General features: G+C 41.3%; 1 protein-coding gene across 1 annotated transcript; it reads right to left on the reverse strand.

The window, feature by feature from the left end:
- Positions 1 to 2,118: 2,118 nt before the first annotated feature.
- On the reverse strand, positions 2,119 to 14,898 carry RNMT (RNA (guanine-7-) methyltransferase). Its single transcript, XM_008942238.1, has 11 exons — positions 14,665 to 14,898; positions 13,547 to 13,552; positions 12,369 to 12,498; positions 11,559 to 11,681; positions 10,104 to 10,219; positions 8,832 to 9,013; positions 8,170 to 8,334; positions 6,877 to 6,994; positions 5,414 to 5,515; positions 3,500 to 3,533; positions 2,119 to 2,591 (listed from the first exon to the last, which is right to left on the reverse strand). The coding sequence occupies exons 1-11, from the start codon at positions 14,896 to 14,898 to the stop codon at positions 2,554 to 2,556; spliced, it is 1,248 nt and encodes a 415-aa protein (XP_008940486.1). The 3' UTR covers positions 2,119 to 2,553.
- Positions 14,899 to 16,211: the final 1,313 nt, after the last annotated feature.

Genomic DNA, 16,211 nt, shown 5'->3' on the forward strand with positions numbered 1-16,211 from the left:
TGGTAACCATTTCCAGGCACATGAGAATCATGAGTAGTAGTCAGCATGGATTCACTGAGGGGAAGTAATTTTGGACCAACCAGACAGACTTCTATGCTGAAATATCTAACTGGCTTGGTAGCTGAGGGGAGCAGTGGGTATAGTCTGCCTTGGCTTTCAACACTGTCTTGGATGGACAGTGAGGTGGATTCCAACCTGGCTGGGCAGCTGGTCCCAGGGAGTGGTGGTCAGTGGCACAAAATCTAGCTGGAGGCCAGTAGTTAGCAGTGTATCCCATGGTTCCAGTCTTGCTGGATAAAAACAAAGGGCTACAGACATGATGAAGGGTCAGGAGCATCTCTCCTATGAGGAAAGGCTGAGACTGCCTGGAGAAGGCTCAGGGAGATCTCATCAAGGTGTAGAAATACCCAAAGGGAGAGTGCAGAGGCCAGAGCCAGGTTCTTGTCAGTGGTGCCCAGTGCCAGGACCAGAGGCAATGGACACAAACTGGAACGCAGGAAGTTCCACCTGAATATCAGGAAACATTTTTTCACTGTAAAGATGACCACAAACTGGCACAGGTTGTCCAGGGAGGCTGTGGACTCTCCATCCTTGGAGATGTCCAAAAGCCCTTTGGACATGGTCCTGGGCAACCAGCTGTGGGTGAACACACTTGAGCAGGGGAGTTGGACCAGACAACCTCAACTATTACATGACTCTGTGACATGTGGAAATTGGCTTAAAAGAGGAAAGAGACTCCACTGTATTTCCCCTCTTTTTATTATTCCCATTTCTTCCAAAAATAGCATAACAGTGTACTTCCAAATGGAATTTGATACAAGAAATCTAACAAAACTAGTTTTGATGCACACAAATTTCAGTGAAACACTTCAGCACTTCTAAAGTGATGGCATTTTTCAGCTAGGTTCATAAGCACTAATTCTAGCAGGCAGGAAAGAGTCTTGTTTTCTTACTTTCAGCAGCAGAACTGACCGTGGTCCCACTGCTCTAGTGAAGGTGTTCTACACAATGAACAAAACACACTCCAAAAAAAAATAAATCAGAAGTCCTGGAGGGAAGAATACGACCCCCATTACAGGGGGAAGGCAACACAGCTACAAACTCAGGTGATTTGAATGCCTAACTCTAACAGAAATGTTCTTTCCTAGGTTTCTTTTTCAAAACACTCATGTACCACCACCATTTTGTCATTTCATCTCCATGTAAACTAAACTACACCCACCCACAGCAGCCAACAGCTCCTGTCAGCCCAAGGAGGGAGAGAAAACATCTGAAGTACTTGTGCCCTCTCAGTAGTTGGTGACACGTGGAGAGCAGAGCTAACACCATGTCAGAAACCCCTCAGCCAGCTCCAGGAGACCTACAGGCAGTTAAGGCCATATTTAGACACAGCTCTGCCTGTTGATACCAGAAGTTCCCATTCCCAAACAAAATATTTGGCTCTGATTTGGGGATGGTTACCCAGAGGCAGCGGGGTGTGTACACACACACACAGAGCCCTCCCTCCTGGAGTGAATTTCTCAGATGTTATGCAGGTTCCTCTTGTGGTTCATGATCCAACAGGTGACCACATTCCAAATGCCTTAAGGACTCCAACGAGGTCCCCATCACCACCAAGGGCTCGTCCTTCTGCCGAGCCCCTTTGGAATTTTGAAAACAAGTAAGAAACACATCCTATGATCTGTCTAGTGAGTTTCAGGAGACATTAAAACTAACAAAAAGTCAGGAGAGTCTTTAATACAATAGAAAATGTTCAGTAATCAAAGTTCAGCAGCTGTTACTGGTTACCACACAGTCGTATTTGGAAAAAAGCTGTAGAGATTTAAAACTTTAGAAATTCTGTTCTTTCAGAGCAGTTTTGTACAGAACAAACTCGTTTAATCTTGAAAGCACCACAAAGTGACACTACATGTGAGCAAGCACAAAAAAAAGAAGAACATCATGGGACTTTACCAGGTAAACTACACCCCTAAGGTAGGTTTATCCCAGTAAGGTAGGTTTACACTGCAGGCTTAAGCACAGCACAAGGGGCACTCCACTGACCCAGGGTTTCATTTCTCACCTAGCTCTGCATGCAGTGTAGACATACCCTCTGTGCCTGCATGTATTTCATGCTGAATTACCTGAGCTCTGCAGTACAATATTCAGGCCCTCATTCTGCACCATCAAAGTTGACAGCTATTTATTTTCCCATCAGTTTTGGGAAGTGCAGGGTCAGGCTTCTAACCACAAACCTACAGGCAAAACATTGGTTTCTAACCTAAAGTGGTGTCAAGTTCCAACGTGAGTTTTGAGAGCATGCAGATTGCTTAGAAATGCTTAAAAAGACTGGTTCAGGATCTTTCTTATATATACACACACACACAAGTCCATCTGTCACAGACAGGCAATGTAACTCAGAGTCATGAGCTTGCTCTAGTTTTTGGTAGTGTCCTGCACGCTTCTGAGAACTAAAAAATAAAAAATAAAAAAATAGTTGCCACAATGGTTTTCTGACCATTCCAACTTGCACATGGACATGATCTCTTCTTGCTGCATCCAGTATGTGAAGTTTCACAGTTGCTTCTCAAATGCAAACACCAAGTAAATACCTACAAAAGAAAAGGGGAGTATTTAAAGTTTTGGCTTCTTCTGCAACTTGGTTCTGTTTTCAAAATGTGAACAGGTTGATACTCTGCCCAAACACCCTGTTAGCAGATTACTGAAATTCTAAAAAAAGTATGGTTTCCCAACCAGCAACTGTGGCATTCAACTCCAGCATGTTTCAGACATGTTTTCACAAGAGCCAAGAATGCACAAAACCAAAATATTTTCAATACTGCTGATACAGTTAATGCAACATTAACTTCAGTCAACAGTGCTACTGAAACATGAATGGAAGCCACAAACTACTACGAGTTTGAGGCACTGCCTTTCTCCTCCTCCCTTTATAAAGCATTCAAATACCTCTTCACCATCCATGCTTTCATTGCTTCCAGGCATTTGAATAAAACAAATAATGAGATCTTGCAATATTTCATGGAATCATTGAATGGTTTTGGGTGGAAGGGATCTTTAAAGGCCAACCAGTCCAACCCCCCTGCACTGAGCAGGGACATCCCCAACCAGAGCAGGTTGCTCAGAGCCACATCCAACCTCACCTGGGATGGTTCCAGGGATGGGGCTTCTGCCACCTCTCTGGGCAACCTGGGCCAGGGGCTCACCACCCTCAGCATAAAACTTTCTTCCTTCCATCTATTTTAAATCTCCCCTCTTTGAGTTTAAAACCATCACCCCTTGTCCTGTTGCAACAGGCCCTGCTGAAAAGATTGTCTCCATCTTTCTTCTATGCCTCTCTTAAGTACTGAAAAGCTACAATAAGGATAGCAAGTATTAAATAAGTTTAAAGGAATATGAAAACAGGAAATAATTGTGCTTGTAATTTTAAATCTCATGCTTTTCCCTCATTCTCCTTTAAACTTTTATAAAGGTTGTATTGCAAAAAAAAAACAATACTCACTTGTTGCTTCCCATTCAGATTTACTCAAGGTTCCCTAGAAGGGGACAAAAAAACCAAACAAAACCAGTTTCAACAAAAAGTGAGGACACAATAAATCACCAATTTAACTGTGGGTAATCAAGCTTTCACAGACCAAGTTCTAACCACCCCCACTGGCTGGGTATTTAGGGGTGAGAAGAGCAGAACTGCAGACCACAGGTACTTACTATTCCAGTAAAGAGGATGGTAGGGAGGTGTAACACACCTGAGCTAGAGGTGTGGGAGGATGGGCCACTGGTCTGTTGTCTGGACACCTCTGCAGAGCAGTGTCCTGGGTGCCACTGCCACACGTCCCTGTGACGTGACCTGCCTCAGGCTGCTCTCCAGCCCCAGATGCCCAGGTCTTGTGCAGAAGAAGTCAAGAAGAAGCCCTGTCATGGTGATGCCACCTTCCCCACAGACAGTGCCTGCCTCCCCCTAACACCTTCCTGCAGCCCCCCAAAACTGGGGACGTGATTTAGCCCATATGCCACCTCTGACCAATCCTGACCAACTGATTCATCTTCTAGAACACCAGTGAATTAAAGGCTTGTTCCAGCAGATTTCTTCTTTACCAGGTGACACAGCACCTGCCAAAAGATCTTTGGTCTCACTTGATGGCCCTCACATTCTTAAACTTACTTCTTAAAAGAAGCACTTTTCTTTTTAAAATTTTAGATCTCAGATACAGAGAGCAAGTTTCTTTTCCCTCTTGATGTAGAATTTCTACATATACAGGAAAAGGAATAAATCTTCAAGAATTCAAAATGTAAATGGCAGATAAACCAATGATTAAAAACTGAAAAAAACAAGCAGAAAAGTTTCAAGTTGACCAGCCTCGTGCTGTACCTATAACAATGAAATAGGATGTCATCTATTGGTAACTGCATAGGATCTTACTAAAACTACAATCTTTAACTAGTCTCTAATTTTGATTCTTTATTATCAGAGAACCTCAACACATTGAAAAGAGCTAAAGTTCAGCCTGAAAGACCTGCAGACAACTCCAACATTATCATGTACTGCCAGGAGGAGGAATAAGGATAAAACTTTATCAGAAAAAAATCTCTTGCTGAAAATAAAGGTACCACGTGTATTAGAAGACAGGACTAAAAGCAGAAAAAAACATATTTAACTTGCTGATCTAACATCTGATATGACCCACATTAAAGATGGTTCAGTGTTCTTTTATTTCTGAAGTCATAAATCAAGCTGCCAAACCAGCAGAAATGCAGAAAAATGTGTGACAGGAGAGCAGACTAAGTTTTGTACAAGGTAAGGTTATAATCATCACAAAGGAAGTTTCTCTGGATCCCAGAATGTGAACAGAATATCATATTTAATAAAATCAAGGGTGGAAATACATGGATTTCATTTTATGCACATAGGACTAGTCCAATTCTAGGAGCTTCTAGGAGCTCTGTTAAAAAAAAAGTGGAGCTGCATCTTCATCATCCAAAAAGGCAACAGAAAAACCGCCTTTGAGATTTTAAATACCTACAAGATTATGAAGAAAGTTTTCAACTCTCCTGTTACAGGATCAAAGGAAGAAAACTAAAGCCTTAAATTGGCAGTGTGAAGATCCAAAAATGTATGAAAATTCCTCAAAGTTACAAGAGTTATGTCAGAACAGCTGCCAAGGAAGATAGCAAAATATCATTTGCCTTTTGCATTGCTAGAAATTTGCTAATAGCTACCCAAATTAAGTGAATTTGATTCTCTGAGCATGAGTTACAGCTTGGGTGAGCTCCTCAACCCTGCAGCTCTGCAGTGTTTCACATGCACAGGACAATGATACCAACTTCATTGTGGTTGAAGTGGTTGCACCACACATCCAAAAGATCAGGACCTGAATTTTAGACACCATTTGCCCTAGTGAAGTAAGAAGGAACTTACCAAAGGTAACTTTGCTTTGCCATCTTTGATGAACTCTTTTGCATGGTCATAATCATCAGGTTTATCAGAAACAAGCCTGGAATCACCAAATGTAGAATATGGCTGGAAAACACAGAAAAAAGAAAAGGTTTGTTACAACCCAAGTCAGAATGGAAGTTAGTAATTATTAAGAGGACCTTAAATTTCCATCTCTCCTTTACAGAACCTACAAGATCAGGTCTGATATTCCCTACCTCACAGAAAATCCAACACCAAGGCTTTATAAATTAACTTTTATCCTTAAGTCTCCAAAACCAGATACTTGACTTGATAGTTTGACACAGAAAAGTTTTACTGTTTGAGGGAGGAGAAAAGCACAGGAAACTGTGAGTAGAATCAAAACCTCAGAGATGGCACTGAAAAGCTTCACTGAAGGTGCTGAAGTCATTCAGGATAGGAGCTTGGGAATAAAAAAAAAAGCAAAAACATTGGGCAAAGCCATAAGCTCAGCTACAGTTAAATACCATTTTCTTCTACAAACAGCCTGTCATTTCATTCCTGCAAAGATTACTTTCTGTCTTTTCCATTGATATTCCTCAGACAAAGATCCAGCTTTCAGGCTCTCTCTGCTCAGGAAGAAATGGAATTTTATCTGCAATGAATTTTATCTACAAAACTGAATCACTCTGCTGGGTGCTGATGCACATGCTAGTGCTGGTGGGCATGTCCTGAAGGAAGCTGCTGCCTGTGGAGAGCCCACACAGAAGCAAGCTCCTGGCAGGAGCTGTGGCCTGTGAAGAGGAGCCCAACAAGGAACTAGCTTTCTGGCAGGAGCTGAACCAACCCATGCTGGAGCAGTCTGTTCCTGAGGGACCCCATGGAGAGAAGGCACACTGGAGCAGTTTGTGAAGGACAATATCCCACTGGAGAAGCCCAGGCTGGAGCAGGGGAGAGGTGTGAATAGGAGAGGCAGAGACAGTGTTGGGGACTGATGACAACCTGCATTCCCCACCCTCCTGCACTGTGGGGAGAGGATGTACAAGGGTCAGGAGTGAAGAAGTGAAGTTGAGCCTGGAAACCAGGAGTGGGTGGGGTGAAGGTGTTTTTAGGTTTGTCTTTGCCTCTCCTTTTTTTTTCTAAATTGGTAATAAATTAAATTAACCTTCTCCAAGTTTAGTCTGTTTTGCCTTTGACATTAACTGCTAAGCAATCATCTCCCTGTCTTTATCTTGATACACAAGGTATTTTCTTATCTTCTCCCCTCATCCTGTTGGGAAGAGGGAACAAGGGAGCAGTTTGGTGGGTGTCTGGCAGCCAGTCAAGGTCAACCCACCACAGCTGCATTTCAACCACAGGAGTTCAGTTTTCCACTGATAGCCCTTAATCAGTTGCACAATGCTCACGACAGGCATTTCAGTTCTTGCACAAATAATTAACAAGATGTAAAATGCTATTTGAATGAAACAAGCTAACTCCATATTTACCTCCAAGGCCTGCATTCTCCTCAACAGCATTTTATGCTCATAGTTCTTGATTTTTTCTTCGTAGAATTCCCGAAATGTCATTTTGAAGACTAATTTCATACCATGCTTCTTTGCCATTCTGTCAAAGTAATAAGCTTAATTAGGGAAGCTACAAAATTATTGTAGTTTTCTTGTCAAAGGAACACTTTTAAGCCACAGTGACACCTTATGGTACTCACCAGGGTTACACTCTTTATAGAATGTTTTTTTAGTAAAGACATTTAGATGAAAAAAACTTCACTAGCACCAGAAACTGTACTTTTTTTTTTTTTTTAATTAGGACAAAAAAAAAATCTACACAGAAGTAATTAACAGACTTTTCAAGAAGAAAAATCTCTTCTCCCAACACACAAAATGAAGTTCCATTTGCCCTTCCAGACAGACTACACTGTATTCCCTGCAGTGTCATCACTGTGTCACATCAGATATTATGGATATATCTAGAGAACTTCTTTCTACTAGATTTAGTGCCTTACATGTCAATTATTAGTAGACACTGTGGTCCTGCAAGGCTGAATTTACAGGTCTCACTGACAGAGGCTGGTATTTTTCACAGAGTACTACCAGTGAATTGTGCCAAAATATACAGGTTTAAAGGGAATTAATATTGTTTAACAACCACATTGAGCTTCACTGGCAGGAAAAATCCCAACATGGAAACATTTGTCTGAACCTCCAGAGACAGGATGGGAAAGGTAAATCTGAATCCATGGAGGTGATAGCAAGATGTATGCTCACAGGTGAAGATTTAGAGGAAGAAAAAATAAATTGTAGGAAGAAAAAATAAGTCACAAGAAGGAAAAAAAAAGGTATAGGATAAATCCTACAAACATCCCAATAAAGTTGGAGAAGACAGGAAAGAGGAACTGTGATGAAGATATACAAGAAGGCTTGCTGAAGGACTAAAGAAAGGTAGAATGAAATCCCTGCAAAAGACTGAAGAGGAAAAAGTTGACAGCACTAAAGGTTTGCTGAGAGATCCAATTTATCAGATTCTCCTGTGAGAACTAATTTAAGTCTCCACAGCTTCTGACCAGAGCACCTTCAACTGAATGCAATGGACAGATCAGTTATGGATGGAAATGCAAGAAACCTCTGCACTTGGTGCAACAACAAAAATGAAAAACTGAAAAATACAGTAAGAAAGCCAAAAAACATTTTTTTTTTAAGTATTCTGCAATGACACACAAACTAAACAAATGCTTATTATGTTTCAAAGCTCTCACTGCACAATGAATTCAAAACTTAACTTACTCTTCCAGTAATGGAAAGTAAACCAAGAACTCAGGGACATCAACCACTTCTTCCAAGTGGAAATCATACTTGCAGCCAAACAAGGGATATTCTCCCTTCTTTTCAAATTTTACACTGTACACCTCATTCCCAAATGAATTTGTTTCTGAAGCTTCAAGTCGTTTCCTACAAAGTGAGATACAAACAGACATTAATTGAGCAGGTTTTAATCTGACAGGCAGAGAAAGCAACTGTGCATAAGAGGCCTGAAATTTTATCATTCCTGTACAACATACCAAGGACTAAAAGAATCTAGAAAATGAACCTTTAGCCCAGACACATGTACATGGACAAGCCAGGCTTCTTGGAACAGCCACAGCAAAGCCCTGACAGTTACTCCCCAGGCTGTGGCTGTTTTGCCACTGCTAAATGACTACAGAGGGTTCATGTGTGAAGATCTATACACCAGACCAGAAGAACTATGGATGCAAGAGACAAGGGTTAGCACAGATTCACCAGTTTGAATCAAGTTCATGAGTGAAATCTTCCCGACTAGAATCCAAAATCGTTACAAAAAAACTTGCTTTTGTTTCCAAACACTAAACCAGAGCTCTGTGAGAACAATGATCACTTAACAGCTCTCTGCAGACTTTCGACAGGCTCGTACAGTATAAAATACTTACACAAGTTCAAAGCTGTTTGGAGTTGTGCCAATGAAATACCCTCCAGGAGAGAGGTTCCCACAGGCGTTCTTAAGCATCATGTCAGCCTGCTCGTAGGTCTCAAAGGAGTAATGGTAAACAAACTGACAGCTGCAGATGTCAAAGAGCATATCTGGATCGTTGTATTTGGAAGACAAGAGATCCTGGAATAGATCAAAAAGAAAAACAAATGGAACAGAAGCTACAGAAACAAGTAGGACTCACTTAAACCTTCCGACAAACGTGCCGCTCCCGCAACGCTTTGAGGTTTCTCCTTTCTGCTCTCATCCCTTCACACATTCAACAATAAAAGCTGAAAAAGGTTAATTTCAGTTTATTGAGTCTCTGCAATGACAACCGACCTGTTAAACACATAACTGACAGGAGGGGTTGTACCTGTCTGTATTCTCACACATATTCCTCCCCACCCCAGACTGAGCAGTACCTGGGAAGAACTGGGATCCCTGGAAACCCATCAGGGTTTGTCTGCTTGTTTAACCCCCTCCACATTTTGGGCATGGACAGACAGCACAGAGTGTGCAACAGAAAACACATGACTGAGCTGTAACAGCAACATGAAAATACTCCTTTTCTTCCTGGCCAAGGTTCTCTCCTCTCTCCCCTGACAGTAATTTTGAGCTGAAAGAGATGATCTGGGACTGCAACAGACTGTATTCCTCAGAAGGAGAGGCAAACAAGAATTGTGCTTGACAACCCTTTTGGGGAAGAAATTTTTCCTAATGTCCAACCAAAAGCTCCCCTGGGGAAACTTGAGGCTGTTTCCCCTTGTCCTATTGATTCTTACAAGGGAGAAGAGACTGACCTCCACCTCACCCCAACCACCTCTCAGGGAGCTGTAGAGAGCAAGGTCTCCCCTGAGCCTCCTTGTCTCCAGACTGAACAACTCCAGTTCCCTCAGCCACTTCTCAGGCAGCTTGTTCTCTAGACCCTTTCCAACCTCCTATGCTGGCTCCCAGAACTCCAGAGGTAAGGAGTCTTTCCCTTCCCCTTATAAAGCATCAGATTTATTATCCAAAAAAGACATTCAGGTTAAAGATTGTGAAACAGTAACAAAACCCTTCTAACTACAACTCACACACCTTCTCAGCAACCCACACGGCTGATTCTCCCGACAGTACAACAATCTGATCTTAAAAATACATACACCCAAAGCATTTCAGCACTACCAGCACTACCCATACTTGCTTAACAGAACATTACATCTCCAAAATATTACAAAGCCTAGAGGCATACCTTGGTACTATCTGCTTGTATAAATTCTGCATCAAAAATATGCTCGTTGTAACGACATCGAGCTTTCATGTCTTCATACCTCTGCTTGCACTGCTGCACTGAGATGTCAGCAATATCTGCATGTGGAGAGAGAATGTGAAACAGTCTGCAAACTGCTCCCCAGACCAGAAAACTGCAAGGATTACTGGCACAATCACTGGCATGCAGCAGACCCCTCATGGCAGGGATAAAAGCTGCCATTCAGTTAAACCGTTTCTGCCCAATTTGTAGAGAAGGAATTTAATTTGTAGGAAGTGTTTGGGATTATAACTCTTTGTTATTTTCAGTCTTTACTTCAAAAGGGAAGTTGGAAGCTGAAGATTTCCAAAAGCTTTCATCCCTAAGAATGCAAACTTCCAAAACTTGCAAGTGATGGGTACTAGGGGATTGTCACAAAGTGTTGTTGGCATTAGGTGTCTGATACTCATTAACTAAAACAGTTCAGCTGCTGGTGATTCTCAAACACTACTGAAAGCTCCTCACCTCCCTACACATACACAAGAGGTTCAAATGCAATTATTTCTGATATATGCTGATAATTTGCATCATGGGAAATTTTTTTAAATTTTCTTTTTCAGACAGTTCCTCTCTCAGGCATCGAGTTTCACTGAGTAATGACAGCTTGCACAAATTTTGAAACTAACCAAATGCAATAAATTTATACAAGAACTTTGTAAATAATGAACTGTAACTGAACTGCCAACTGAAAATGCAAGAAAGAACTGTAAGTGTAGAATACCCAGAATAATTTCCATTAGTGTAATTTTATGAATTTTTAGTATCCAATTCAAATTTGAAGTAAAGTAATACTTCCTTTCACTATCCTTGGGATGTTTTTGGGGAAAAGGGAAGATGTTATCTCCCTCCCAACATCTAGGCAAACTATTTAAATGAAAGATTTTTAAATCAGCTTTCAACTCTTCCACTTTCTGAGTCTGAAAAATCTTCAGTTGGTTGCAAAACCCAAGACCATTTTTTGTCACAACACTGTGGGGTTTATTAGGTTTTTAAATGTAACTCTTCTCTTGTGTGTTTTCAGAACAGTTAAAAATACTACAGGAGATAAGATGTGGGAGAAAAAACATCAAACACAAAACATACAATGCTTTTTTCTGGTGCTATATTTTCCCTAAGACAATCTGAGGCACTTGTGTGTTTCTTTAGTGATATTAGTTTTTTATTTACGAGTTGAACTGAAAGATAACTACACAGAAAATCAATGGTTCTTATATTTATGCTGGCAATCAAGTTGATGTCTTCAGGTTAAAAGACAAGAGATATGTTGACAGAACCTGTATTATCACATTTTTATGCTTACTAAAAAAAAAAAAGGAAACAATAAAGGACTGGAGATGTGCTTGGTTTTCCCCTAAAACACTGATGTACTTTTTCTGGAAAGTTATTGTGTCTTCTTACCAGTACAGACAAGTTTTTTGATTCTGCCTTTTTTCCATTTCAGTAGGTCTCCACCTTTGCCACAGCCCAGATCCAGAACAGTTATATCGTTCTTTTTCCGTCGTACCCGGTCTATAAATTCACCTAGAAAAGTAAAAAGAGAGAATCCATGCACAGGCCTCTGCATCCACTTGGACTGTCCAGAGAAGCCTGAAGGACCAGCAGAGTTTGAGAATTTTAAAGCATCTCAGAACTTTACTGTTCCCACTATGAGGAAGGAAAATGTTGTCTGACAGAGGAGTAGAAGCCAGTTAAATGCATCAGCCACAACATTTCCTTGTGGCCACGTTACAGAAACACACAAGTTTTCCACTCACTCTCCTAGCCCTTGCTGTGACACCAGTTGCTTGCTTGCTGTCTTCTTACCTCCTCTATCTCCACTCTGTCTCAAATATTTCTGCTCAGACCGATGTTGGCATTTTATGCAAAATCTAACAAGAACAAGTGGATTCTTTATGATTTAAAGCTGTACCTTTCTCTTTAAAAATCTTGTGAAAAAGAAGAGTTTCCAGTATGAACTTTTTCCAGTTTTCAGGTCAGTTGATCTTTCAAACCTTAGCACACATTTGGCACTCCAGCAATATAAAATACTATCACAAAGTTTCAAAGTAAAAGTAAATATAGTCATTTTATTGCACTTGAAAACATTACTACCTATTAAGAGACAAAGTGCCACAACCACCATCAGAAAGCGAAAAAAAACAGTTAGGTTTTGATACAAAAATCAGCTCCATTTCACCACAGTCTAAGCAGCCAGCTGAGGAAGCTTACCAATGAGGACACTCTTTGTCCAGTTATTGAAGTTTCGGAGGTAGAATATGCGGGACTGGCTGCGCTTCTCCAGCCCCACCTCTTGCAGCTCATTATAATGTGCAGCTACTGCTTGCCCGTGACCCGTCTCCTGCTGTAGAAATGAGGGAAAGAAGAGACCCAAGCAGTGAATTCTTTTCACTTTTCCATTTACCAAAAGACACGTGTTCACTTGAAGGATTTAAGGAAGTAAACAAAGTAGTATTACAAAAAACACCATCGTTATGTATACATAAAACCACTTCCTGTCTTGAGTTATCACAGAGACAAACCCCTTAAAAATTTAAGCCCTTTTTCAGTATGTCCAAGTAATTTTTGATGGAGGATGCCCAGCATCTTTTCTTCACAGAAACAACTTCCAGTTCTCTATCCCTCTCACCACTCTCCAAGGATCAGTTTCATTCCCCTTAAGCCTGGGCTTGAAGAAATGTTCTTTCTCAAGGACCTTTAAGCTTGTTCAAAAATCCTGTTTCAGAAACTCAACGTTTACATCTAACACAAGTAAATAAACTGCCAAATTTTCCAAAATTTATCCAATTTAGCCAACTAGCTGGTGTCTCATAAAGCCCTAAGTGGATGATCCCACTGACAGAGCTTTAAATAGATCATGGTGAGGGAATAAGAGTACTGCATTAAATGGGAGACATTGTCAAGTCATAACAGTCAGCTGGAGAATTTTCTCTGGTTTGGTCCTAACTGTAAATAGCCCAATGAATTATAAATAAAACACAAAATAACAGAACATGGAGAACCAACACAAATTCTGTGAGGCTCAAAAGTGTTTGAAGTAAGAGTACAAACTAGAATGCAGGATTCTTAGTAAAAAAAAAAACCACAATCATGCTACAAAGCCCCAGCCAGGATGAACCTGCAGAACCATGAAAAGCATTCCCAATAACTGAGCACAAAAGTCAACATCCTGACATGTTGCTGTTCAAACAGCAGCTCCTCCAGGGAGAAGAGGGTTTGACTGACTTGAATGTACTTCATGAACTCTTCATATCATTTTGGTAACCTCCAGAATGAACAGACATACCTGTCTGGATTCCCTAAGAACCCATCATCTGCTTATTACCCAACCTGGCTGACGATACTAACAAACATTTTGACCATTTCTAGTCTTTTTTTAGGGAAAGGACAGATGGCTCCCAGAATGGCCACTGCCAACTACAACAGCTGATGTGGACAAGTGTGGGGGACATCTTCACACAAGCCACAAGCACAGCTGCTGCAAGCACAGCTGCAAAGAGCCACCAGAAACATCCTCTGGACACTGGCAGTGGTGTTCAGTGTACTCACCTCTCCACACCCTCAAGCCACACTAAATGAATGTAGCTCTTTATCCCACAATTACCTTATTAAAAAGTTAATAACATTCCAACCACAACAAAGGGCACTCTCTCTTTTACCAGACTGCTCAGCCACAAATTAACATCCTGGAAAAATTCTGAACAGAGAACCAGATTTTCAAATTATACTTCAATATCCCAAAAGGTCACGATTAGATATGATTTATTAGATAACTTAGATCACAACAGATATTACAGCCTCAGTTTAGAATCACAGAATTGTTTTGGTTGGAAGAGACTTTTAAGAGCATCGAGTCCAACCAGAAACCCAGCACTGCCAAGACAAATTTCTACAAGCTAACACATAATTAAGAGCAACAACATATAAAACATGACCCTTTTCACCATCCCAGTTAAAGGGACAAATATTTTCTACTGCTCTCACAGTGTTAAGAAAAAAAAAACAACCACAAAAAACAAGCATCTGTTCATACTGAAATGATATCACAGAGGATGCAGTTTGTAGAATTTGCTAAATTATGCCATGCTTTATTGAGGAAATTGAATTATCTTATGGAAGAACCTCCCATGCACAGATAACTCTAGCAAAGACACAGGATAACAACATACAAAACCTGTGAACTGAAGACATGGGACCTGGACTGATGCCAGCAAACCAAAGTGCTGCCACTTAGACAATGGAACAACTGGCTCAGAATTAGACTGAGCACATGCTGAGATTAGTTTTCCCAACAATCTAATAACTAGCCCTCTTCCTATTCTGTTAAACCCAACACCACTTCTCCACCTGTTATTTTGCTCGGAAGCTACCCAGAAACTTTGACTTTTGGTGTTAAACTTTGACATTTGGTGTTAAATGCTGCCTCTCATATGTTTATCATCAATATTTTCAATCTTTTCTTGAGTTAAAGCTTTGAAACAAGGATTTGAAGATACACAATACTCACAGCTTTCTTAGGAGGGCCATCTTCAGCTTCTAAATTCTTCCTTTTTGCTCTGCCACCCTGATCACCACTGTCAGCCTCTTTTTCACTTTCAGTGGAGTGCACTGGAGCTGAAGTTGAACCATCTCCTTCCAAGCCAGCACCCGAACCTGCCTCTGAAGTACAAGGTGTCTTCTCCACTTCTTCATCCAAACTCTTCTCTACTTCCTGCTCTTCTGTCTTGGTTAACTCAGCCATTTCTGACAGGTTCTTCTCCTTGTTCATTGATCAGAACCCAAATCTAGAGGGGAAAAAAAAAAAACACCAATTATTTTCAGTGTTGAACTTCACTTACTGTGGTTACAGCCACGACTCTCCATCTCCTTGTCCGTTGATCAGAACCCAAATCTGGAGGGGGAAAAAAAAACACCAATTATTTTCAGTGTTGAACTTCACTTACTGTGGTTACAGCCACGACTCTCCATCATAACACATCCTATAAAAAAAACCCATGCCTTTGCCCTAGATAACATATAGGCTTTGAGTTTGACTAGTTTTTTAATATTTAATAAAGATAGCACAATAATATATGTGGAATTTCAAAGTGCTCTCATTATAACAAGATCAAGTTAAGCTAAATCTTTACTTTTCCTGTTTGGGTCTTTCTTAGCTGCCTTTATTGATTCACCTGCAATGTGTTACTGGTCTGGAGGCTGTCATCTCCCTTTTCCCCCTCCTGTAAAAAGTAACCTACAGATCACTTCCTCTTTAGAAATACAAGTTAAGAGTCTCTCAAATCAGTAAATTCATTACTTAATCTGCCATGTTTTCAAACAGGTGTCTTCAAATGAAAAACTCAAGGTGGTTTTTAAGAGCAAATTTTCTTTTCAGTTGTGGATTTTCAAGTTTGCCAAGAATATCCACTTGGAGCCTGGATCTTCACTACTACAAGGACTCTCCAGCCACAACTGCACTTCTGTATCTGCACTCAGGGCCCACTGTCCCCTGGCTGGGACCAGTGCTGTTCAGTATCTTCATCAAGGGCACAGTGGCATCAAGGGCACCCTCAGCATGTCTGTAGATGACACCAAGTTGAGTAATGCAGCTGACATGCCTGAGAGACAGGTTGTCATCCACAGGGACCTGAACAAGATGAAATGGAAGGTCCTGCACCCACATCAGGACAATCCCTGGTATCAGCACAGGCCGGGGGATGAAGGGGCAGAGAGCTGCCCTACAGAGGACTTGGGCTGCTGGTGGGTGAAAAGATGGACGTGGAGATGTTAAAAAAAAAGCAGACATGGCACTTCAGGACATGGTTTAGTGGTCACGGTAGTGTTGGGCTGATGGTTGGACTTGATGTTCTTAGAGGTCTCTTCCAACCCTAATGATTCTATGAGCTGGCACTGTGCACTCACAGCCCAGAAGCCCCCAGCAGGGTGGGCAGCAGGGCAGGGAGGGGATCCTGCCCCTCTGCCAGCTCTGGGAGACCCCCCTGCAGTGCTGGGGCAGCTCTGGAGTCCTCAGCACAGCAGAGCCAGGGACCTGCTGGAGTGGGGCCAGAGGAGCCC

The sequence above is a fragment of the Merops nubicus genome, unplaced genomic scaffold (genome assembly GCF_000691845.1).
Source record: "Merops nubicus isolate BGI_N331 unplaced genomic scaffold, ASM69184v1 scaffold14476, whole genome shotgun sequence".
Taxonomy (NCBI): domain Eukaryota; kingdom Metazoa; phylum Chordata; class Aves; order Coraciiformes; family Meropidae; genus Merops; species Merops nubicus.

Bases quoted from the DNA above. Each gene is read 5' to 3' on its own strand.
- RNMT (XM_008942238.1), bottom strand. From the start codon at position 14,898: ATGGCTGAGTTAACCAAGACAGAAGAGCAGGAAGTAGAGAAGAGTTTG. The intron at 11,682-12,368 runs GTAAGCTTCCTC...TTACTTTTCTAG, and splicing joins GACAAAGAGTGTCCTCATTG to GTGAATTTATAGACCGGGTA. The intron at 5,516-6,876 runs GTAAATATGGAG...TGTGTTTTCCAG, and splicing joins GGAGAATGCAGGCCTTGGAG to CCATATTCTACATTTGGTGA.